Below are 23927 nucleotides of genomic sequence, written 5' to 3' on the forward strand. Positions count from 1 at the left end.
CAACTAGCAGTTAACCAGGGGGTGATCAGTCATATATATATATATATATATATATATATATATATATGAATGACTGATTACCCCCTGGTTAACTGCTAGTTGGTAAGTTCTAAGACAGTCTATGCAACTGGCCTCTGTTCTGATTAACGTAATATTTGTGTTGTCAAATTTTAACTCAGGTTAAAATATTCTGAAATTAATGAAGTTATTTAACTTATAATCCATAATGTATATTGTTGTATTTTATGTTATTATTTATAACAATAATAAATGTATAATAATAATAATTATTATTATTATTATTATGGTTATTATTATGGTTATTTTATAGTTTTATAATCATTATATTTGTAAAATTCTAAAATAAACATAAATGTATAATAATAATAATTATTATTATTTTGTAGTTTTATAATCATTATATTTATAAAATGATAAAATAAACATATACATGTATAATTATAATCATTATTATTATTATTATTATTATTATCATCGCCTTTATGGTCCTTTAACGACTTTATACGGGCCTCCCAATCTGGTTTAGTGGGTATTCACGGAAATGAAGACTTGGATACCCTTCACTGAAATTATTGCAACAAAGCTAACATCCTTAAACATACACTCCCTGACCCTTGTACCGAAAATTCGGAGCGAAGGGGGCGAGTCCTACCACTGATCTCTATAGCATCCACTGGGCGATTTCCTTGATAGCACGTCAAGAAACTCGAGAGACAGAGCGCGTCCCCTGGAGACCGCACGCGTCCACTTCCGGTTGGGCAGAGAGCTGGAAAAATAGCAACGGCTGAGGAGCACAGCTGGGGAAGGAGGAGGCCAGGCTGGAGCAAAAGCGAGTCGCTGTGCAGAGGAATGGGCGACGTTTGATCGGAGAAGGTGAGACGCGACTTTATTAACGGCGCATTATATTTGCTCAGACGTCGTCGTTGTTTTATTTGGCGCAGTTCTACCGGACGCATCTAAATGCATGTCGCTAACCGGCTAACTTGTTAGCATTCCGTGACAGCTTTGGTACGAGCAACTCGGCTGTCGCAAATGTAATGAAGGAGAGTTCGCATGCAGCGCTGGGTAAATTAAACTGCCATGATCCGTTTTACACCGTTCGATAGCTGATCAAAGTAGTTTACGTGTTTATTTTCCCTTCATGTGCAGTCAGTATTAGCTGCCATCCTCCACATTCCCCTCAATCACAAGCAAGCGGGCCACTTTCCCACCCTCCTATTTGTTAACAAGTAAAACTTTTGATCACAGCTAAAGACGTGATGCAAAACTACCTTACATTTACTTATTTCTTTAAGGTATTTAAATATCGAAAGTTTAAGGCATTGGCTGTGTTAGAAACTATTGAACTGCCTACCTAGACAGTTTTACAGATGCGTTTCAACGTGCCTGTTTTGCCTACAATGTTACAATATTATGCCTACAATGCCCTCTATGAAGGCAGCTCACTTGGTTTTAAAACACAGTCAGGGTGTCAATTGAGATGTTACTGATTTGTTTGACAAGGTGGTAACGTTAATGATTTATTTGAAGCTAAAGTGAAACTACATTTAATTGGCTAAGTAACTTGATCGTGAAAACCATGATTAATGTATTAAATTCATAATAATTGGGGGATAAGGGATAAGTTTAAGTCCAAGTTATTTTTGTTTTTTGTTAAATGGATAGTTCACTCAAACTGAAAATGAAAGATTCAATGAACGTAAATGTCCCTAAACTTCTGCCTGTCATTTTGGGTGATTTGACCCTTTAACTTCCACATGTCATAATGTATGCCACTATCTACAAACAGTGCTGTGTCTATAAGATGGCTTTCAATTCTCATACTTTTTTATTTTTATTTTGATTGTCGTACAAGGACAGTAAAGTGTGAGTGTTTCAGGTGTAAGAATGTGAAAAGTTTCACTGTATAGTTTCACTTTCACTGGTTGTTCATGTGGCATAATAATTCCTTCTTGTGAATGTTTTGTTTTTGAAATCTTTTTCAAATTTGAGTTGTTCTGTTTGTATTGTACATCATTAAATATGGACTTTATCATAAGACATGGAATAAAGCCATACACCACAATATATGACATGGGGTTTAAAGGGCAGGGCAGATAGGGTTGTTAGGTTCAATTCACCTGGCAGTTCATATGTACAGCAATGATCCTTGAGTTATTTGATTGGTTACTTTGCTGTTAACAAGATTAAAAAAAACTATCTTTTCTTTACCTTTCAACATTAACGCTTTTGCTCTAGCTTTTGTAATACTGATAAGTAGCAATATTGTTGGTTTCTGTGTGATAAATTGCTTTTGTTTTTTCTCAGTTGTAAGTCATTTTGGATGAAAGCAACTGCTAAATGGCTAACTGTAATTGACAAATGCAGACTAGTAGTAGGTTAAAAGAACAATCCGGCAAACAGATTGCAAGAATATTATTGCGCAACAGTTGGGTTCTGGAAGTAAAAATCCCATTTATTTTCTCCACAGGGGAATTGATTTTTAACGAAAACTTCTAAAACTTTAAAGACACCTAATGTGAGCTACAAGGTTGTTTATTTAAGAGAAAAATTCATTAACAAGAGAACTGCTGCTAGAAAATTGAGGCAACATAATTCCTTATGGCCGGTTCACACAGAGCACATTTTTGCTGTTTAAAAACATGAGACGCAAGTCAGTGGAATTGGGGGAAATATGCAAGGTCTAGAGTTGCATTTTTTTTTAAAGTTTAACGGGGTAGGTTCACCCATAAATTAACATTTTGTCATTAATTACTTTCCCTAATGTCGTTCCAAACCCATAAGAATTTCGTTCATCTTCGGAAGACAAATTAAGATCTTTCTGTTCCTCCATAGATAGTTACATAACTACCACTTTGACACTTCAAAAAGTTCATAAAGAGATCGTAAAACTAGTCCATATGAATCTAATGGTTTAGTCCAAATTTTCTGAAAAGACTTGATCACTTTTTATGATGAACAGATTGAATTTAGGCTTATATTCACACATAAACGTTCATCAAGCTGGTTCAGTTGAGCTTCTGTTTGCTGATCAAGGTTTATGTGTGAATAAAAGCCTAAATTAAATCTGTTCATCATAAAAAGCAATCGAGTCTCTTCAGAAAATTTGGACTAAACCACCAGTTCATATGGAATCTCTTTATGAACTTTTTGAAGCTTTAAAGTGGTAGTTACGTAGCTGTCTATGGAACGACAGGAAGCTCTCAGATTTCATCTAAAAAGATCTTCATTTGTGTTCCAAAGATAAACAAAAGTCTTGCGGGTTTGGAATGACATGAGGGTGAGTGAGTAATGACAGAATTTTAAGGCCTTGTGTCCACCAAAGCATTTTTAGCCAGCTGAAAATGCCACTGTTCTTCTGAAAATGCCTTGCTGCGGGTGCTTGAGAGTGCTTCGGCTACGCAGCATTTTTCTTTTTTCCTTTTTTCAATTGAGACTCTATATGTGCTATATACGAAATATCCACGGAAGTGTTACTAGTATCTGATTTTCCAGAGAGTTTGTTTCTAAATATACAAAAATGTTGATACTATGTAAAGTATTTGCTCTGATTCTAAATTTCTTGTTTTTGATCCGTTGTTGTGCTTCTTGTTGTCATCTGTTGCCGTTGTCCCAGCAGCATGTGACGGTCGGTGACAATGATGAGCGCTGCATTTTACCCAAAGTTGAATATTCTTTAACTCTCTGCTACCATAAAAAAAACAGAGCACTCAGCGCGAAATAGATGCTCAGCTCCTCGTCATGCCGCTGGCGTTTTAAAAAAGCGCAGCACTTCCTTTGAAAACAACTGGAAAAATATGCTAGGCTCTGGAAAAAAATGCTTTGGTGGACACACAGCCTAACTTCTTTTAACTTGAGCGCCACGTTTTTAGAATGTCGTGTTGTGCGAGACGCTGCAAAAGACGCGAGTGCAATGGTTAAACACGTCTGTCTAGCACTTTAAAAAACAATGTAAAAGAAGCGCAGTGGAATTGAAAACTGTGTTTTGTGTAAATATCCTCTTAGCGTCCACCAGCAGTGCATATGACGTACAGTAGAGTCAGTCCTTACGCTCTCAAACTGCTTAAATATTTTTATGCATTTTTATGCAATATATTGTTTCTATATAATTAACATTGCGCCTGCTGCACCCATGGTACGACAGCAAAGTTCCTTGATTATTACGCCGGAATGAGAGTATAGTTCCTAGCCATATCGGCCTAGAAAATCGCAACTTTTCATTTTCTGTCGGTCTTAGTACACAATGTAACTACAGAAGAGTCAAGTTTTAAATAAGAGAAATATCGAAACTCATTGGTCATTTTTGAGCGAGATGCTAACGGTCTAATCAGATTCAATGAACTATGCTAAGCTATGCCAAAAGTGGTACCGCCAGACCCGGAGATCGGCTGAATGGATTCGAAAACGGTTAAACTCAACTGTTTAACTCTAGGGGAGTTGGAAAATGAGCTTATTTTCCAAAAAAGTGGAGTGTTCCTTTAAGAACTTTTTTTGCTTTAAATCAAAGTTTGTTATTTTGTGATTCAACTCGTAGCTAGTTGGTTTGGTGGTTCATGGCTTACAACTCTTAAATGAAGACTTTTTAAAAATCCCTATGGACAAAAAAAAAAAAAAAAAGAAGAAGAAAAAAAAGAAAAAGAGAAATACTTTCAGAACCAAGGACACTGAAAAAGTGTACGGGCACCGTTGCAAACTACAAGCAGGATATCCCGTTGAAACTTGAGTCATCCATAACTTTTTTTCAGATATGATTTTTTGCTCAATGATGTGGAAATAAGAGCTTAGGTTATATAGAAGCCTCTAGAATATGTTCGAGGTGATTGTGTGCCTGAAGAATGTCTTTTTTGCGAAATGGTCTGAAATAGAAAGTACTTTTTTTTGCATTTGCTCACCAGGAAGTTCGTATGAAAGTGTCTTCATTGTGGATTTTCCCATGTCCTTGTCATCTTAAAAGCCGCATTTCGCTTGCTATACTCCTATAGGTGTGTTATGGCATCTCAGGAGGAGTCATAAATGTCCCTCCTAACCACTCAGAATGTTTTCTCAACCAGGCTTGTCTGAACAGACGGAGCCAAACCAATTAAGCTGTGTGCATGAGTAGGCATTATTGCTTTGCACTCGATAAACCTTTCATTTTTGTGGCTGTGGCTGCTTCTCTTCAGTATTAGCTGTTAAAGGCTTTTGGTTTGAAAGTTCCTCCTGTTATGGCAGATTTATAGCACACAGAAAAAGGGAAGGATTTTTCTTGTACCTTACACAAGACATCACCTCCGCTGCTCAGGCTTTTTTTTGTAGCTGCCTCTGAATCTAATGACATCTGCTGTGAGTATAATACTTGAATGTTTTGGGATTGTTGAAGAGCAGTTTGTTCCTGAAGCTTGTGGTTCAGTGGGCTTTGGCTGTGTATTCCTTGTCTCTTAGCCAGCTTCAATGGGGATCGACTTGGGAAAGAAGAAAGGATGCCTTTGACCTGCGCACCCGAAGCAAAACAGAATGACTTGGTGGTATTTTTATCCACTCTGATTATGCCTGTTAGATATGCAAAGCCTGGCTGATTTCCCTTGCCAGTTCCTTTATAGCGATTCTTAATTATCCTTTCGAATTTGTGCAGCAGTTTCCCTTTGATGTAGCTTTTCTTTTCTTGCCATCAAAATGGCTGGACTCATGGATGGTGATGGGAGGAGGCACAGAATGGGCCTGGACTATGTTCTTAATGCACATTGGCCTTTTTATGATCTTTCTCCTGTCACGTTCGGGAGCAAAACGTTAGCTTTTTAACTGAAGATTCCTTTGGTGTAGCCTCATGCCTGGGACCAGGGATGTTACCCAGAGCTTCTGACCCATTTTTTGTTAGCCGTTCATGCTAGCAACTGCTGTGTTGAGTTCTATACTATCATGATATATGCTAGCAGCATAACATTACAGCAATACTTTGACAGTGGCGGTAGAAATACATGACTAGTGTTTGTAGTTTGTTTGTAACTCAGTACTGAGTTACAAACTACAATCACTAGTCACATATTTCTATATCCGCCGCTATCAAAGCATAGAGACAGGGCGCATTTAGGCCACGCCCACACCGGGGGGGGGGAACAATCCAACCGTCTCCATTTACTTTGTATTGCGTGAGGCTGCCCCTCCTTGTCATTTCTGACTTACAACAATAAACAGAACAATGCCTTAAAGCTGCTGTGTGACAAAGTGTACAGAAAACAAGCTAAAAAAACCCAGAACTAAGTTTTTATAAGCTACCGAACCGTAAAAGCCAGCCTTTAAGGAGACAAAAGTGGATACAGGCAATAAGACGTGAAGCATCAGCAGGAAGAATGGGTAAATTTTGGAATTCTGACACTCAGTATGCCTCAGTAAGCCTACGTGTGCAGTAAACATTTTGTCACTGTTAAGTCAAATATCCAAATGTCAGTTTTATATATTATATTTCCTGTCGCTGATTACGTTACCCTCCAGTGGGCGTAGTTCTCATAGTAATATGAGTAATATGTCGCGCTCTGTCTCAATCGCCTGTATCCACTTTTTAGTCCTTAAACGCTCGTTTTTTGGGTCGACAGCTTATAAAAACTTTAGTTTTAGGAGTTTTAGGTTCTGGGTTTTTTTAGCTTGTTTTCTGTACACCTTGTCACATAGCAGCTTTTAGACATTGTTCTGTTTATTGTTATAAGTCAAAAATGACAAGGAGGCAGCCTTACGCAATACAAAGTCAATGGAGACGGTATTACCCCCCGGTGGGCGTGGTTTTCAGATTATGACCTGTGTCGCTCTGTCTCTATAATAGCATTGCTGTAATTATGCTATCAAGCTGCAGGAACAAACTGCTCTTCTTTATGCTGCTAGCATATATATCCTGATCAACTTAGAGTCCAATACTTTATCTTCTTCAGGGCTCAACACTAAGGATTTTTATTTTATTTTTTTTACTGGCCAGGTCAGGGCCCCACCACAAAAGAAAGTTATTGTTTTCATTGTTTTTGAACCATGTATTCTAATAAATAAGGTTGTTTATGACACCAGAATTTTAGATACCAGTGAAATGTCACTTTTTTATTGATTACAGTTTCGATATCGCAGTACAAACTATTAGTATAACTAATATAAAGTTCAAGTATTATTAAAGATAAGTAAACAACGAATAAACAAATTGCAAGCAATAGCAAAAAAAAAAATAGTAAAATAAAGAGTGCAAAGAGCGCTTTAAGGGAAGAAATTTCACAGAAATTCAATAGTAATTACATTATAAGTTGTACTCAGTAAATGAAGTAATTTAATGTAAAATAACACTGCATAGTCTTTGTTGTTTAAATATAGATCAGTTGTTATAACTACAATAGTTAATCATGTATTTGTCCGTTAAAGTGTAAGAGGATGTGAAAGAGAACTCAATTTGCTACTTGCACACTGTTTGAGAGACGTCTTTAACACCGTGTCTACACCAGACGCGACTTCTATCGCATCGTGCCGCCACAGCTAAAAGCTGTCTACACTGCACGCGACAAGCCAACCGTTGCAAAGCACTTGGACTACGTCAGAAACAGAACGGGGAATACGTTTACTGTCGGAAATTTGTCGCACTGTGCCGCATCCAGTGTAGACAATATCACTGATTATAGACACTGTAAGACAGCGCGCAAATACTGAATTTAGTTCTCTTTTGTGTCGTCTTGCACTTGAATGTTTAAATCGACAAAACTTAAAACCACTTTCGTGATGACAGACCCGATCAGGTGACAATTCCATTAACTCTCCTGAGTGTCCTTCGTGCTGGCCTCGGTCCATCGGGCAGGCCTTATTGTGAAGACCTGTTGTTCAATCAAAGTGTTGCTAAGATAAGCCACATTGCTCAGCATTCTCTTGGTAGTTACTGAAAACAGTCCCTCACAAACTTTGCAAGCACTCCTGGCAGATTTTCCGCCCTCTCACGTCCTATCGGTTTCCTCCTGCCAGACTGTGCATGTTAAGCAATTTTGGCAGTACTGGACTAGGTTTTATTTTGCAGAATAGGCTAAAAGCTGCTTATCTTGAAGCAGGCCTTCTGCAGCGTTCCATTTGCCAGTGCTGATATGGTGGTTTCCACTCTTAACGGCTTGCTCAGTGAACCGGTAAAAGAAGTTTTCCCAGTTAGCCGTGAGTTTTTATTTTTACAGTTGTTTAGGGATTCTGGGTAGCTTGTGTGACGGTTTCTTCCCTACGGGTTATTGCATATTTAAAAGGGACTGTAGTACAGATTTTACTGTAATGAGTTTTAAAAAGGCTAATTTTGATTAACCTATGAATGATTAATAAGGCTGAGATGGTGTTTACCTAATTTCAATGTCTGATTTGGTCTGCTATGCAATACAAATGTGTGTAAAATTGACGTTTTAGAACATATAACTTGCTGATCCACTAGTTAAGAGATACAATAAGTAACCTATGGTTGGACATAAAGATGTGTCATGCGGTGAAGCAAGGCAAATAGATCTCTTCAACTGGAACAGCTTTTTGATGACAAAAAAAATAAAAAATAAATAGCTTTTGACATGCATGTTGGCTGATGCCAAATCTTTTACATCACTGTTTACATTGCCGCCTTATCTCATTGAGAAATTGTTAACATTTATCGATCAATCTTTTCACCAATCCGCCATATGAACATGGCCCTTGGTCTTTTACTTATGCAACCCATAGTATGAGGAAGTTTCATGATTTTATTGTTTTCAGCTCTCAAGAGCTGTGTTAAAATCCCCCTCAACTCTTCCCTCAGGACACAAGCCTGAGTGTTATACTGTGATTGCATCTCGCTGGAGTGCGGCCAAGACACTTGCCCCCTTGGGTCCACCAGATCAACTGAGTATACATTCTCTGGCAACCTATCAAACTTAAGTTCAGCTTGGTTTGCATAGAAGTGGCACAGCGCCTTTTCGACATGATTTCACTCTTCAATATATGTGGGAACGTAGGAAATGACAGCATTTAACGTCTGTATGTTTAACATGATTTTCCACATTTCTTTCACACCCATTTCTTTCAGATTTCATTCACAATTTCTCTAAAGCGAAACTACATATTTTCAAAACGGACTAGACTGCTTTTCCAGACAAGTTGACTAATATGTTTTAAAGTAATAGTTTACCTAAAAAAGAAAATTTTCTGATTGTTTACTCACCCCAAATTCATGTGTGACCTTCCCAACGTGCATACGTCATGGGAGAGGTTGTGAACTCAACCGCTTTGTGAACGTGCTTTTGTTGGTAAAGTATATAATTTTTTCTTTCTGGAAATTACTGATCGTCTTGCTAAAGGAATACCCTTATATTTGTCGGCTGCAGTCATGTGGAGCCCTTTAAAGCTTCCTAAATATGACTTCTGGACCGTTAAAAATGCTCTACGATGGGCACCATTCACTTGCATTAGGTGGAGAAAAATCCTGGAATGTTTTCCTCCAACACTTTAATTTATTTTTTCTGAGGAAAGAAAGCCATATACATCTTGGATGGCCTTTGGGTGAGTAAATAATAAGGAAATTTTCATTTTTGAGTAAACTATTCCTTTAAGGAAACACATGTAATTCTGAGAGGTTTGGACATTTTTCACTGAAATAAACATTTTGGTTATTAAACAGAGAGTAAAGTATCGAAAAAAGGTACTGTTGGGTAGTGGCACCGAATTTCAGGCATCGATATTGGTATCAATACCGGTTAAAATGTGAATGGTACTCAACCCTAGTCATAGTTGATCTGTGATCCATACAGACCAGTGTTAATTTAAAAAGGCTCTCAAACTGACATATGCGAACAAAGTGCTGAGTTTTGCCATTCATTTAATTCTTCTCCACCTTAAAATAACATTAAAACTGGGCATGTATTTCTAGCAGGTAAAATGGCGTAAATACACGACATTCAGTAAAATTACCTCATCTTTCGCAGTCAAAACTGCATCCACACCAGCAAATCACACTACATTAGTGCTGTTCTCAACAATATACCTTTGTAAAAGTGGGGATTTAGCACTTACTAGCATGAAGAACAAATATAGACTCAGACTGCATAGAGATTTAAGATTAAAACTCTCTTCGATACAAAAACATACCCTTCTGTGAGTTATTGTTTTTAATGTTGATCATATTATACCAGCAAGAATGCAATGTTTCCCGAATATACACGATTTCAAATGTGACATTGATTTATACAACAGTTCAACAAGCAAAAGGGTAATATTTAGTGATGTACATTTTAAAAAGTATTTACAGTATTTTTGCTCTATTTTGCAACGAAAGCCACAGCAGAACTGTAGCACACAAGCTGTGTTTTGTGAACGAACAAATCGCCAATGATTCAATGACCCATTTATAACTACAGCCGCTTGCTTTGATACTGAAAAAATGAATGACTTGATGATTCACTCATAAAAACAGTGACTTACAGTCACCCTCTGGCGGTTTTAATGTTATATTTAAATGTATCACTTCGTTTTTATCATCATTGTATTTATTGAATTTTTTTAAAGCATTATTTATTTTATAAAGGTAAAAAAATGCACTGGAAAAATCGATTTAAGAGGGCAGATACTGTCCCTTAATGGAAAAGGTGTAACAGCAGTCTAATTGGGAAAAGAGAGGGTACGCAGAAGGATGTTAAATCCCTCAGGGGGTACGACACTAAAAAGTTTGAGAACCACCGAAAAGGGATATGTAGAATTGCACAAGTGCTACTGTTAAGAGTGCAATGTCAATACAGCCTGTTACCTTGATTCAAATTTTTCATAAGCTTAAATGAATTGGTCTAAAGAGAAAATTTATAATGACTATTTTGTCTAAGGATTACATATAAATAGCTGTCAAAATTAATGTTGGTAACTGTACTTTGACTAAAAGTAATGACTAAAACTAGACTAAAATATGAAAGACAAAAATGACTAAAATGTGACTAAGACTAAAGAGCATTTTCATCTGAAGATAAAGATTAAGACTAAATCAAAAATGGCTGCCAAAATGAACACTGGTACAGACCAAGCACCATGGATTGAAACGCACGTGATTCTCTGATTAATTGCAAAATGTAACCATCATTGTGTGAAAGTTTATCATTTGCAGGTGTTTTAGGTCATGTCAGTTTAAACATTCAAGCGATTTTAAGCCTTTCGTGCGCAAAAAGATGCAAAAGGTAATTCATTTCGGGACTCGCACACTTTTTCTGTATGAGCACATGGAGTCCAACAGACAGCACGCAAAAACAGAATTCCATTCTCTTCTGTCTCTATTTGTGCTTGAATGGACACAAACGCAAATTAATGTTAAAATACCCTTCTCGCCGAATATCCTCATAAACACAGTCACATATGGCTTACGTGAACGTATACAATTAAGAAAATGAATGCATGTCATTGTATTGGATCTGTTCTGTTGTATTTATCTATGCTTTTTATTTGTTTATTTTCTATGCAGATTCACTCCCCGATAAAGTCATCTGTCATACTAGAATGATTAATTCTTTCCAAATAGAGCTATTCAATCATCTCATTGAAACTGGTTTCATATCGCAATATATATCACAGAAAAACAAAACATCACAATGTGAGTTTTTTCCAATATTGTGCAGCCCTACATCAAAGAATCCTGAAAAAAAAAGTATCACAGTTTCTACAAAAATAATAAGCAGCACAACTGTTTTCAGCATTGATGATAATCAGAAAAGTTTCTTGAGCACCAAATCAGCAAGATCTTTCTGAATGATCATGTGGCTTTTTATTTATTTTTGTGTATAAAAGAAAAATCTAGCTATTTATTTGACATTCTGGTGTTTCTATGAGTCCTCTCATACCCTCTTTCTCTCTCACTTTCTTGACCATGGCAGGATGACAACATATGGGTGGTGAGACAGGTGTCTCAGCAAGCCCTGCCAATTGGAGAAAGTGTTTACTCTCCCTAATTTGCTGACTGAGACTCGTGTTGAATCACTAGACTTGGTTGGAGGCATAGGAGGGCCTAGAGAGAGTGTAAAGAGGAAGATAAGAAGAACATCCTTCAATTTACAGAATTCTTACAAATTCTGCTTTTTCACATTTCTACGGAGCCCCGGACATGACGTGCAGGAAATAAAATAGTAGACTAAAGTGTGCGCTCGATTTATTAATTCGTTCCCTTGATTACTAAAATGTGCGCACGATTTATATTTCCTTCCCTCGATTTACTAAAACGTGCGCACAATTTACTATTTCGTTCCCTCGATTTATAAATCGAGGGAACGAAATAGTAAATCGTGCGCACGTTTTAGTAAATCGTGCGCACGTTTTAGTAAATTGAGCTAACGAATTAGTAAATCGTGCGCACGATTTAGTAAATCGAGGGAACAAATTTTTCTTGCATGTCATGTGCGGGGCTCCGTACATTTCTTTTTAAAGGCAGCTTTTATAATGCAGTGTGCTGTTCAGCATTACTTGCAAGCTAAGTGGCTGCAGTTGTTTTACTTTTATGCGCTTAATGATGGATCACTCTTTCTCCCACATCGTTTTTGGCCATGCATCAACTTGATCTAATGATTTCTCTGCACACACCCATGAAGAACTTTCCCTGATTTAATATTTCACAATATTACTGTTTTGACACCTAAATAACCAAATAAATGCAGCCTTGGTGAAAATAAGAGACTTTTTTCAAAAACATTAAAAATCTCACATACCCCAAAACTTTTTAAGAATAATGCACTAGTTAACAAATTTCTTCTCTGAGTAAATGGAACTGTTTTTCTCATGTGGATGTTGCATTTGCATTGTACAACAGCATGCATACACTCATGTGTAAAAATACTGGTGCATTGTGGTTAGACAGTAGGCAGGTTGATGCCAATGTATCAAATGCATATTTTGTTCAGGGTTTTTCCTGCATGATTATTACTAGAGCTTTATATAACAGAGCTCTACAGTGCGAGCATTTCGCTCGCATTTGCGCCTGAAAATAACTGCGTGCGAGTGTGAAAAAAAAAAAAATATTTAGGCGCACTGGTGCGAGTGACCCGATCGATTCTCATGAATAGAACTATAATACAATCGGAACAGAAAGTACACCACCTAAAATGCATCTACACTGAACAACAGTTATGTTTCGCACTGCAATCGGCTGCTTTTCGTGCCTTCATTCAAAGACTTTGCTTCAGTCAGCAGAGCAAATGCAAAAAATGTGCGCAACAGACTACACTTCAAAGACTGTTTACAAGGTGAAACGAGACAGCCTCATGCTGCATATGTTTCAGCCAAATTAACTGGAAATACTACATTTGGATTATCATAAGCAAGGTCGGAAATTAACGGAGGCTTGAGGGCAAAAATGCCACCAAAAATTAATAAAAACACACGCACCATGCTGCCATTTTACTTTCGCTTTTAAAGTAGCGGCGATTCGGAAGCGGCAGTTGCTTGAATGGTGGGTTCATTATTGTTCTTAATAAAAAATAAAAAAAAAACACAACAACAAAACAGTACAATGACAAACTGGCTTAAATTATACTTTTACATTTCGCTTTGCAACCAAATCTTCATCCATCGTCATTCAGAGAAGTGAGGCGAAATGGCCGAAGTGAGGTGAAATCTGACTCTTGCTGCGACTCTCGTTCAGCTCTCATTGGATTGAGCAGACGCATTCAGTTTTTAACTGTGTCTGTTCTCTAACTAAAATAAATATATTTATTACTATAAAAAATCAAAACGACGGTGGCCGCAGTCATGGTGGGCAAGTGATATAACCGGTGTTGCGGCTGAACACTGGTAACACCGTCTATCGCAGCAAGCCTAATATGTAGCCTAAGTTAATTATTATCACACGAGTAGACTCCTGTTTCTCCGAGTATTGGCATGATTGCAAACATGATACTTACTGATCTTATTGAAGTCCAATAAACAAGGTGATATTAAGTGATTTAACATTAGACACAATAATGTCTGTTTTTGCTCTATTTTGTGAAAAGTTTCAAACAAAGCCACACCAGAACTGTTGCGCATCTCCAAGCAATGGTGAATGAATGAATCTGCGTTTTTAATGACTGAATGAATGACTCGCACATTAAGATTTACCGCCACCTACTGGCGGTAAATGTAATACATTTATTTTCATATATACACTTTACACAGACTGTTTATACTTAAAATATCAAATATGTAACTTTTTACATATTTCTAAATTCAAAATTATATTTAAAAACTTTCGTACAACATTATTTACCAATGAGCTGCATTAAGCAGTCTATGTAAATGTGTCTAAAAACCACTTCAGATGGAGCTTCTGTGCCACTTCTGTAGTGCAAAGATTTTTGATGATTTATTTTGATTGGTAACAGTCTGATTGGGTCTTATTGTTCTACCTGAATTTATTGTTTAACATTTAAAAACCTTTAAAATTTCTATTTTAAGAATTTAATTTAAGAAATTGACGAAATATGATGCATACATAAGATTAGGGAAAAAAATGCTCTGATAATGGTAAAAATGCCTGTGGAAATTAATTTAAAGGGGCAAATATCGCCCTGTAATGGGAAAGTTAGTGTCTGTTATTGATCAGAAAGTGCTCCTAATTTTTTTACTGTGCTCCTAAATTTTTTTTATTAGGAGCACAAGTGCTCCTAAAGAAAAATGTTAGCGTAGAGCCCTGTATAAATGGACCACACAAGGGTTGGTTAACTACCTCAAGACACAATACACAACGCAATACATAAGTCACTGTGAAACACATCACAATATCATAATTGGATCGCAATTAAAACTGCACCAAACGTGAATCTTTATACTCAAAGCTCAACACATATATACTATATTGCCAAAAGTTTTGGGACGCCTGCCTTTACGTGCACATGAACTTTAATGACATCCCATTCTTAATACATAGGGTTTAATATGGAGTTGGCCCACCCTTTGCAGCTATAACAGCCTGAACTCTTCTGGGAAGGCTTTCCACAAGGTTTAGGAGTGTGTTTATGGGAATTTTTGACCATTCTTCTAGAAGCACATTTGTGAGGTCAGGCAGTGATGTTGGACGAGAAGGCCTGGCTCGCAGTCTCTGCTCTAATTCATCCCAAAGGTGTTCAATCGGGTTGAGGTCAGGACTCTCTGCAGGCCAGTCAAGTTCCTCCACACCAAACTCGGTCATCCATGTCTTTATGGACCTTGCTTTGTCCACTGGTGCGCAGTCATGTTGGAACAGGAAGTGGCCATCACCAAACTGTTCCCACAAAGTTGGGAGCACGTCTCCACTGCTCTAGAGTCCAGTGGCGGTGTGCTTTACACCACTGCATCCGACGCTTTGCATTGCACTTGGTGATGTAAGGCTTGGATGCAGCTGCTCGGCCATGGAAACCCTTTCCATGAAGCTCTCTACGCACTGTTCTTGAGCTAATCTGAAGGCCACGCGAAGTTTGGAGGTCTGTAGCTATTGACTCTGCAGAAAGTTGGTGACTTCTGCGCACTGTGCGCCTCAGCATGCGCTGACCCCACTCTGTGATTTTACGTGGCCCACCACTTTGTGGCTTAGTTGCTGTTGTTCCCAGTTGCTTCCACTTCATGATACCACTAACGGTTGACCGTGGAATATTTAGTAGTGAGGAAATTTCACGAATGGACTTAATGCACAGGTGGCAACCTATCACGGTACCATGCTTGAATTCACTGAGCTCCTGAGAGCAACCTGTTCTTTCACAAACGTTTGTAGAAGCAGTCTGCATGCCTGGGTGCTTGATTTTATACACCTGTGGCCATGGAAGTGATTGGAACACCTGAATTCAATGATTTGGCGGGGTGTCCTAATACTTTTGGCAATATATTGTATTTCCGCAGAATCAGGATGCCTGTTATTCATAATATTCTACTAATTCAGTCTTTTGCGTGTTTTTCATTTTAATAAATATTTTGGCAAATTGGATTAGATATTCAGATACCAATAAGATTGCAGTACTTTCAGCTTTAACATATTTTACCTGCAGATTTCAACAAATGTAAAAAAGTATGCAAATTCCATCTGTACTTACATATAATCTACCTTTCATTTAGCTTACCATTAATATCTATAAATGTCTCCTCACACATTGTTTTCTTTCATTCAGGTTCTCTACAAACCAGGAGAGAAGTCAGTGAGTCATGGAGGACTGTGGTAGCCTCATAGAGTTTGATGTTCCTGAATTCAGCAACACCGTCCTGAACCAGCTCAATGAGCTCCGTCTCCAGGGCAAGCTGTGCGACATCATTGTGCACATTCAGGGCCAGCCGTTCCGAGCCCACAAGGCTGTTTTGGCTGCCAGTTCACCATACTTCCGCGATCATTCAGCACTAGGCACAATGAGTGGCCTCTCTATCTCTGTAATCAAGAGCCCTGAGGTGTTCGAGCAGCTGTTGGCCTTCTGCTACACTGGCCGCATGGCATTGCGCCTACGTGATGTCATCAGTTTCCTCACGGCTGCCAGCTTCCTCCAAATGCAGGCTGTGATTGACAAATGCACACAGATTCTCGAGGGTATTCACTCCAAAATCAGCATCCCAGTGCCTGGTGGGACTGATCCAGATGATGATTGCACCACCTTAAGGTCTGGACCCAACGGTGTGAAAGACGCTGGTATCTTTGTAAACCCCACCCAGATTTCGCCACCCTACTATCCCCGCCAGAATCATTGCGTGGAAGGGCGGAGCTCAGGTAAGGGGATGGCGGAGGAGGGTCAGTCAGACCGAGGGAGCAGCGACGGAATATCTGAGCAGGAGGTGTCCATGGAGGTTGAGTCGGAACAGATAGAACTCATCGGGAAGGATGGGCAGGTGACTGATGTCCATATCAAGCTGGAGAAAACCGACCGTCCCAGCTACTCCGATAGTTCGTCGGCAGGTGACGACGGCTACCACACAGAGCTAGTGGATGGTGAACAGGTATTGGCTGTCACCGTGGGATCGTATGGGCCTGTGCTTTCCTCTGCCAGATACACTTACTCGACACTACCTTCCTCCTGTTTCGTCAGCCTGAGTTCCTCTAGCCCATCTCGTTCCTTGCTCAGCAGTGTCCGGGGTGGTCGTGCCCGACCGAAACGTCCCGTGCCTCTTCCAGCCGATCTACTAACTCAGCTCAAGCCTGGTACCGACGAAGGAGATCCACCTGCAACGGCAACTACCTTCGAAAATGACGTAAGGGAGCGTAGTTTCCGCGGACAGTGGTACCCCTACAACGAGCGCCTCATCTGCATCTACTGCGGCAAGTCCTTCAATCAAAAGGGCAGCCTGGACCGTCACATGCGTCTGCACATGGGCATCACGCCCTTCGTCTGCAAGTTCTGCGGTAAGAAGTACACCCGCAAAGATCAGCTGGAGTACCACATCCGCGGCCACACGGACAACAAACCCTTCCACTGCCAGATCTGCGGCAAATGCTTTCCCTTCCAAGGCACACTCAACCAGCACTTGCGCAAGAAGCACATGACCTCTGGCACAGAAGTTAATAATCACACTGACTTGCTGGGAGAGGCACCAGATGGCCAGAGAGGGGAGCAAGAGGATACCTCAGAGGGTGAAGTAGCCTGTGGAGCAGCGTACCCCGATGATTTGTCGACAAAAACCCCCAGTGAAGAGAGTGGCAAGTGTAGTCCGGAAGAAAGTCCTGCGTCCAAACCCCTGCGTGGATATTAAGTATATTAAATTACTTGGTTGTTTGTCCTACTTATCTAATAAGGAAGCTTAAAGGGTTACTCTTTTCATGATTAAGCCCAGCTGTTTTTAAAGAACGACAAGAAATAACCTGCCTTGCGCATTTTCTACTCATCCATTTTTGTGGAAGTTCTACACAGGACTAAGACAGAGAGAGAGTTTTTAAGGAGTTTTTTTCAAAGGGAAGGAGTCTTATAATCGGGGAATTAAATAATCGGGGAGGTGGTCTCTGTAATCAAGGCCTCCTAAGAGTTTTATCACATTTTTATATATCTATATATATATATATTTCCATGTTTTTCAACATATTTACAGAGTAATATAGGCATGTTGCAATAATGAATAATGTGAAAGCTCAGATGAGATGCTTGTCATATCACGCTTTTACCTGACCTGTTTTTGCACATGTGGCCTGTATTGGGTCACTCACTCACGAGGAATGGTTTATCTGCCAGTGCAAGGCTCTTTGTGACACATCTGTTCGATACCTCATCACACAACCTCAACATACTCATAATGGACAGTATTTGTAGCTTGTCATCAACTCCAGCCAGGTTTTACCTCATAGCAAAGAACCTGAACGGAGGGGAAGAAGCTTCTCTCAATAAAGTCACGATTGTTTTGTTTCCAAGGGGTTGGAATGCCGAGCAAAACCCTTGAACAAAATATCTCCACTTTATACTTCAGTGAAATATTCCTTAGTGATTGTATGAATTCTGGATTAATCTTGTTCAGTTTTCTCTAGCAGCCATGTTATGTATGTCTATGGGAAAATTGCTAGTACAAGGTGTACCTGTGGTGTATTTTCAGGATCAAGGATATACTACAAAATATGATGCTGTTTTCTTCCACTTTTTCATTATTATAATGCCATATTTTTCCTAGAATCACAGTCTGTCGTTTTGCACTCTTTCTATAACATTATCCATTTGGTTTCAGTTATAATATCAATGGTATAGTTGCAAATTAGTGCTAGAGTAGCAGCACAGTCAACTATATTATTTAATTAAGGAATGTTAAGTCAAATTCTTTCTTGTGCCAAGTTCCTTTCTTTCTTTCTTTCTTTCTTTCTTTCTAGACACCGATGAGAAGGGTGTGCCTTTATTATAAATTAATATATTTGTAAATGCGTTTCTGAAAAGGGTTCATTGCAAGATATGAAAATTGCCTTAGGGCCATACTATCATGGGAAGAAGGGGGAAAAAAAAAACTTCTTGGTGAAATATTTATAGCAAGAGCTTTAGTTTTTTCAGTAACTTTGTGTGGAACAGACAGCTGTGATAAGAATCTCTCTTAGGCTTCTCACATTAATGCATCTGTTGATGTACAGACCAAAACGTATGGTGTTTCAATACAGAAATTAATAATTGAAGAAGATTTCACTTACTGCCGGTATGCTTTTGAAAATATTAAATAGTATGGAGGTGTATTGGTTATGCTGGAGGTATAGTGTTGGGTTTCATACTACAAAAGAGCAGTAATAAGATAAACCTGCAGTGTCAGTACCACTGTTGTGGGCACTATTATGTGTCGAATATTATGAAGAGAGAGCCCTGGACAATATCTCGTCCTATCCATTTTCAATGTTATGTAACTGGTGCAAAACGTCATACCTCACACCTTTTTTTTTTTTTTCGATCTGTGATTGAATAAGGCTACTTGTTGTATCACATGACAATTTTAGATACATTTTGTTATTTCTTATCACCGCACTGTCTTATTAATTCTAACAGATAAGCGGCTGCATACAATGCAAAACAAGTAAAATAGTGTTTCATCGTAAGCAATACACTAGACTCATATTTTATAGTCATCACTACAGTCAAGCATCTGCCTCCCTGACTGCAATATATTTGATTTATAGCTGTGGATGCTCAGACAAATTAAAACATGCCTCGTTCTCTTCAAGTGCTTTCAAGTTGGCTTGACATACCATTTAGATATTTACTTTACCACACCCTCTATAAGTTTACTTTGACAACCACCAAGGATACTTCGTGTAAGCAACGTACCCTTTTGTTCAGAGACTGGTATTATCCTATCAAGAAAACTCCTTAATTCTGTGAAACGCCATCAGTATCACGCCTTGGGTAGAACTTGTTTCTGAAAGTTTAAGTTAAACTACTCAGTGACTTACATTTATGGTGCTTTTCTGTTTTCAGTTTCTGTAGTGTTGCAGTCACTTTCTTTAGTGGTGTTTACTTAATGTTGTTTTTTTTGTTTTGTTTTTTTTTTAATTTCCATTTATATCATTTTCTCAGTTAAAGTATTTTCAGATTTCAACTTCAGCACTGAGAGAAAAGTAGATTTGAAGGAAGGAAACCTTTGCCATTTTTCTCTCTGTTTAAAATCAATGCTCAAAATTCATATTTTAGAATACTGGACTATTTATAATGTGCCATTAAAATCTCTTCATGTGCTTGTATAACTGGCAGACGAGTGAGAATGAACCTTATATTTTTGTTTTTCCGGCTCTGAGCTTTGAATCAATGGCAGTTTAAAACAGTGAGCCAAATGTGAAAACTATTACAGTTACCAAGAGCCAAAACGCTCAATGCCATACTACTGACAGAACATGTTTGGTGTCATTCTGTGACATGAGATGCCATGTATGTCATTTGAAGCATTGTAAGCCTGACTGCTTTGTTCGCTAAATATGTTTAGATTTGCTCTGTTTCTATATCATAATGTACCCGTTCATCTTAGATGACTTTGGCCACTAACCAAAGAGCAAACCAAAAATTGTAAAGGGTTTGTGTAGTATGTTGCACAGCAGACAAGAGAGAGACCAAAACCAAGCCCTGGAACAAATGAATCTTAGAAGTGTCAGCAGATCTTTTTCGTCTCATTTCCCTGCATCATGCTGTCATTTATTACACACACTGGCTTTGAGCAGAAACATTTCATTGAGCTAATGTTTTACAATGAATGAAGCTGTAAGCATTAGCTTTAGCTTTTGAAGAACAGATTTTGGATGTTGTTTTGTGGTCTTTAAAGAAGGGATGGTACAAACAGAAAAGTTTTGTCGAGGAAGTTGATTGAACTGGTGCCTTGCTGTGAAACCTAGAGGCTACACTACCATTTGGGGTCAGTGAGATTTTTTTTTTTTTTAATTATTTTGAAAGAAATTGATTTTTATTCAGCAAAAAAGTCACTGTTTCCATAATTTAAGCAGCACAACTCTTTTCAACATTCATATTAAGAAATATTTCTTGAGCATCAAATCAGCATATTAGAATGATTTCTGAAGGATCATGTGACACTGAACATTTAGCTTTGGATCATAAATGTTATTTTACAACATACAAAAATAGAAACAGTTAAATAATAATATTCACAATATTCCTGTTTTTACAGTATTTTTGATCAAATAAGCCTAGGTGAGTGAAAGAGACTCAATTTCACATTAAAAAAAAAAAAATCGTACCGACCCCAAACTTTTGAATGGTAGTGTATGTGAATCACTTACCCCGCAGGTCATTTTATTTTTTTGTTGCCGCGCAAGATTATGGGAATGAGATGAGGGGTTCCTTCAAAGAAGGTGGAAATGTTTGTGTTATTTTTGGATGTATCAATGTATCAGCCTGGTCTTTTGTATAAATATTGAACTAATGGTTGTATGCAAAAGCAATATGCCTGTTAGATCATAATCGAGACCTGCAGTAAGTTTCTGTATCCTTCTTTTTGTTTCTATGGGGGGAACATCCCATTTGTTGGGGACTGATATGCATTGAAGAAACAGATTTTCGCATCCGAGTCATTATGCAGTTTCGACTGAAAGTTGAATATGCTGAAATAATACAATGGGACAATCAAACAGCTTCAAAATATAGAAGCTTACTCTTAAAATAAGTTTAAAAAAAAAAAAAAAAAAATCATATTCTCGTCAGTTGATTTTTGCTTGGCTATAATCTCATCAGAATGATGCTTTCAGGTTAGCAGATCGCTGTATTATATTGTTTGGTCTAGAGGGGGGAATATGCATGCCGGCCCACTTATTGTTCAAGTAGAATTGCATGGTGACCTCTGCGTTGTAATACGAAACTACAGATGACCTTTTGTTTTTGTCTTAAGACTTGAAAGTGATTTTCATTTATAGCTATATCTCTTTTGTGATATTTCACCTGGCATGCACTTAATGACTTTTCTTAAATAATAATAAATAAATAAATGTATTCCATAAGGGATTAATTGACCATGTAAAACTCCCAACTTGTGGGACTCATAAGGCCTCAAATATTTTATCGCTTGGGATGCGTTTCCCCTTTAATGGTGCTTTACGACTGGTCAGGTTTCTTTTCAGTTTTTATAATGTGTAAGCAAAAAGATGATGTTAAATCGGTGATATGGGGTTAACATACTCATGTAAAGGATTTAATGAACTGTACTAATAGAGTCATACTCCGCCAACTGACCTAGATACTCATGGTCCATATTCACTTGCTTTGTTCACATAAAACCAGTTCAGTTTGTGCCATGCACAGTCATCAAAAAAAGAAGTGTTTACAGGGAAGGCTGTTGGACTACTTTTTGATTGTGCAGCTCGTCCTTTTTAACTGTTGAAAACTGTTGACTTACTTCAGGTAGTTTATGAACACTGAGCTAAACCTAGAGATATTGAAGAAAAGGACATCTTGAAGTCTTCCATTGGTTCTCCACTTCCAACATGTCTCCACTGTGTAATATGCAAAAGCAATAACCTTTGTAAAAGCATTTTTTTTTTTTTTTCCTTTGGTGTCTTTCTGCCTCTCAGATCGCAAGAGGATCGTGTCTCAAAATGAATGCATTCAGGATGTCAGGGAGCTGAGGTCATGACGAATTTTTTTTTTTTTAATATATATGTATAGCCTACATTCTTTTATGTGAAAACTTGGACAGGTTGGGCAAATATGCTTCTACAGTGCGGCTTGTGTTGGCGGTTACAACAGTACATGTTCTGATTGTACTTAACTTACCTGTCGCCTCAGTGTCACTGGTGAAAAGTCACATCTTTTTTTCTTTTAATTTTTTTTTTTTTTTTTTTTTTTTTAAATCCGTGTCAAATACAAAATCTTTTAGATATGTAACCTGCCGCTATGGTGTGCGTTAAAGATCTTCTTTCTTCATGCGTCAAGAAACGACCAATTCGTACGTATTCGCACAACGTCACTTGTACGAATTCATTTGATTTGTCTAAACCCCAATGACGGGTAGGTTTAGGAGCGGGGTTAGGGGTAGGTCATTCATTCGAATTTGGCAACACGTAAAATACGTACGATTTAGCAAATGAATTCGTACGAATTAGCCACCTCGTAAAATACGTACGAATTGCCGTGAGATCGGATTGGCCAATCAGAGGACTTAAGCAAAATTGTTAACTCAAACACTTGTTCTCTCATGTATTCGGGACATTGCAAAAAGTAAAAAGTAGAACTCAGGGTTATAGTATTCAGAAAATGCCATTTTGGATGCGCAGTGATTTGTGTGTGTCCAAAACTAAGCTTGCACTTTTACTTCAGGTGGGGAAACAATTCCTCAGTCATTGGTTCCCAAAACAGTCTGCCTCACAGGTGTGGTAAGATGCACCTAAATGTTTCCGTTCTTGCTCTTCCCGAATGCGTGGGAGTTTCACCGCTTAGGAAAGCAGATCTTTAGCTCTCATCCTATCACAGCACTCTGTCCAACCTTCTGTTATCCACTATATGTTCAACCTCACAACCCAACTGTGAACCTCAGAACTCTACTGTTTTATACAACTATGAAGTACATGAAGCTAGCTGACGCCGATGCTGTAACAATTAACTCGCCATTTATGAATTTTATTTTATAGCATGAAATATAAAGTTATATTTATTCAAATGATATATTTTACTCATAATCATTCTGTGCTGCTTTTTATTTTCGTTCTTAAAGCTTGTATATTGCTTTTTTATGATACAAAGAAATGTCAATAGGTAAAAATGCATTTGTTTGTACAATAAAGATGCTGATTTGGCAAAATGTCTGGACTTGCTTTGCTCATTCTAGTAAAATATGCATTGCTGTGTGTGTGTTTTTGTGCATTAACGCTGATGTCCACTAGATGGAGCACATGTACAGAAAAAGTTAATTAAAATGGCAATAATATGCAGAAGCTTTGCAATTACAGTATCCACTTCCTAAGGCCCAGTCATATTATTTTTTGGAAAAAAAAAAAAAAAAAAAAATTACTTTTCAATTATGCTGTAAAACAGTTTTTTTTTAATTATATTTTAGTTCAAAGTTTAATCTTT

The 23927-nt window shown here is 38.0% G+C and overlaps 2 protein-coding genes across 5 annotated transcripts in view; both read left to right on the top strand.

Annotated features, from left to right (window-relative positions):
* The first annotated feature begins 747 nt into the window (after nt 1-747).
* zbtb34 (zinc finger and BTB domain containing 34) lies at nt 748-23655 on the top strand. 4 transcript variants are annotated; one of them, XM_051902283.1, is made up of 3 exons: nt 3660-5343; nt 5443-5522; nt 16098-23655. In XM_051902283.1, the coding sequence occupies exon 3, from the start codon at nt 16132-16134 to the stop codon at nt 17656-17658; it is 1527 nt and encodes a 508-aa protein (XP_051758243.1). In that variant the 5' UTR covers nt 3660-5343; nt 5443-5522; nt 16098-16131; the 3' UTR covers nt 17659-23655. The 4 variants fall into 4 exon arrangements, with proteins under 4 accessions (XP_051758242.1, XP_051758243.1, XP_051758244.1 ...); XM_051902282.1 differs by lacking the exons at nt 3660-5343; nt 5443-5522 and adding an exon at nt 748-894; XM_051902284.1 differs by lacking the exon at nt 5443-5522.
* The window catches only part of ralgps1 (Ral GEF with PH domain and SH3 binding motif 1), a 166146-nt gene continuing 142992 nt past the window's right edge, over nt 774-23927 (top strand). The window contains exon 1 of the mRNA XM_051902280.1: nt 774-894. The gene's annotated coding sequence lies outside the window, so the exon portion shown is untranslated. The remainder of the gene's footprint in view (nt 895-23927) is intronic.

The sequence above is a fragment of the Ctenopharyngodon idella genome, chromosome 8 (assembly GCF_019924925.1).
Source record: "Ctenopharyngodon idella isolate HZGC_01 chromosome 8, HZGC01, whole genome shotgun sequence".
Classification (NCBI taxonomy): domain Eukaryota; kingdom Metazoa; phylum Chordata; class Actinopteri; order Cypriniformes; family Xenocyprididae; genus Ctenopharyngodon; species Ctenopharyngodon idella.

What these genes read in the sequence shown, in the direction of transcription:
- zbtb34 (XM_051902282.1), top strand. Translation starts at nt 16,132, where the DNA reads ATGGAGGACTGTGGTAGCCTCATAGAGTTTGATGTTCCTGAATTCAGC.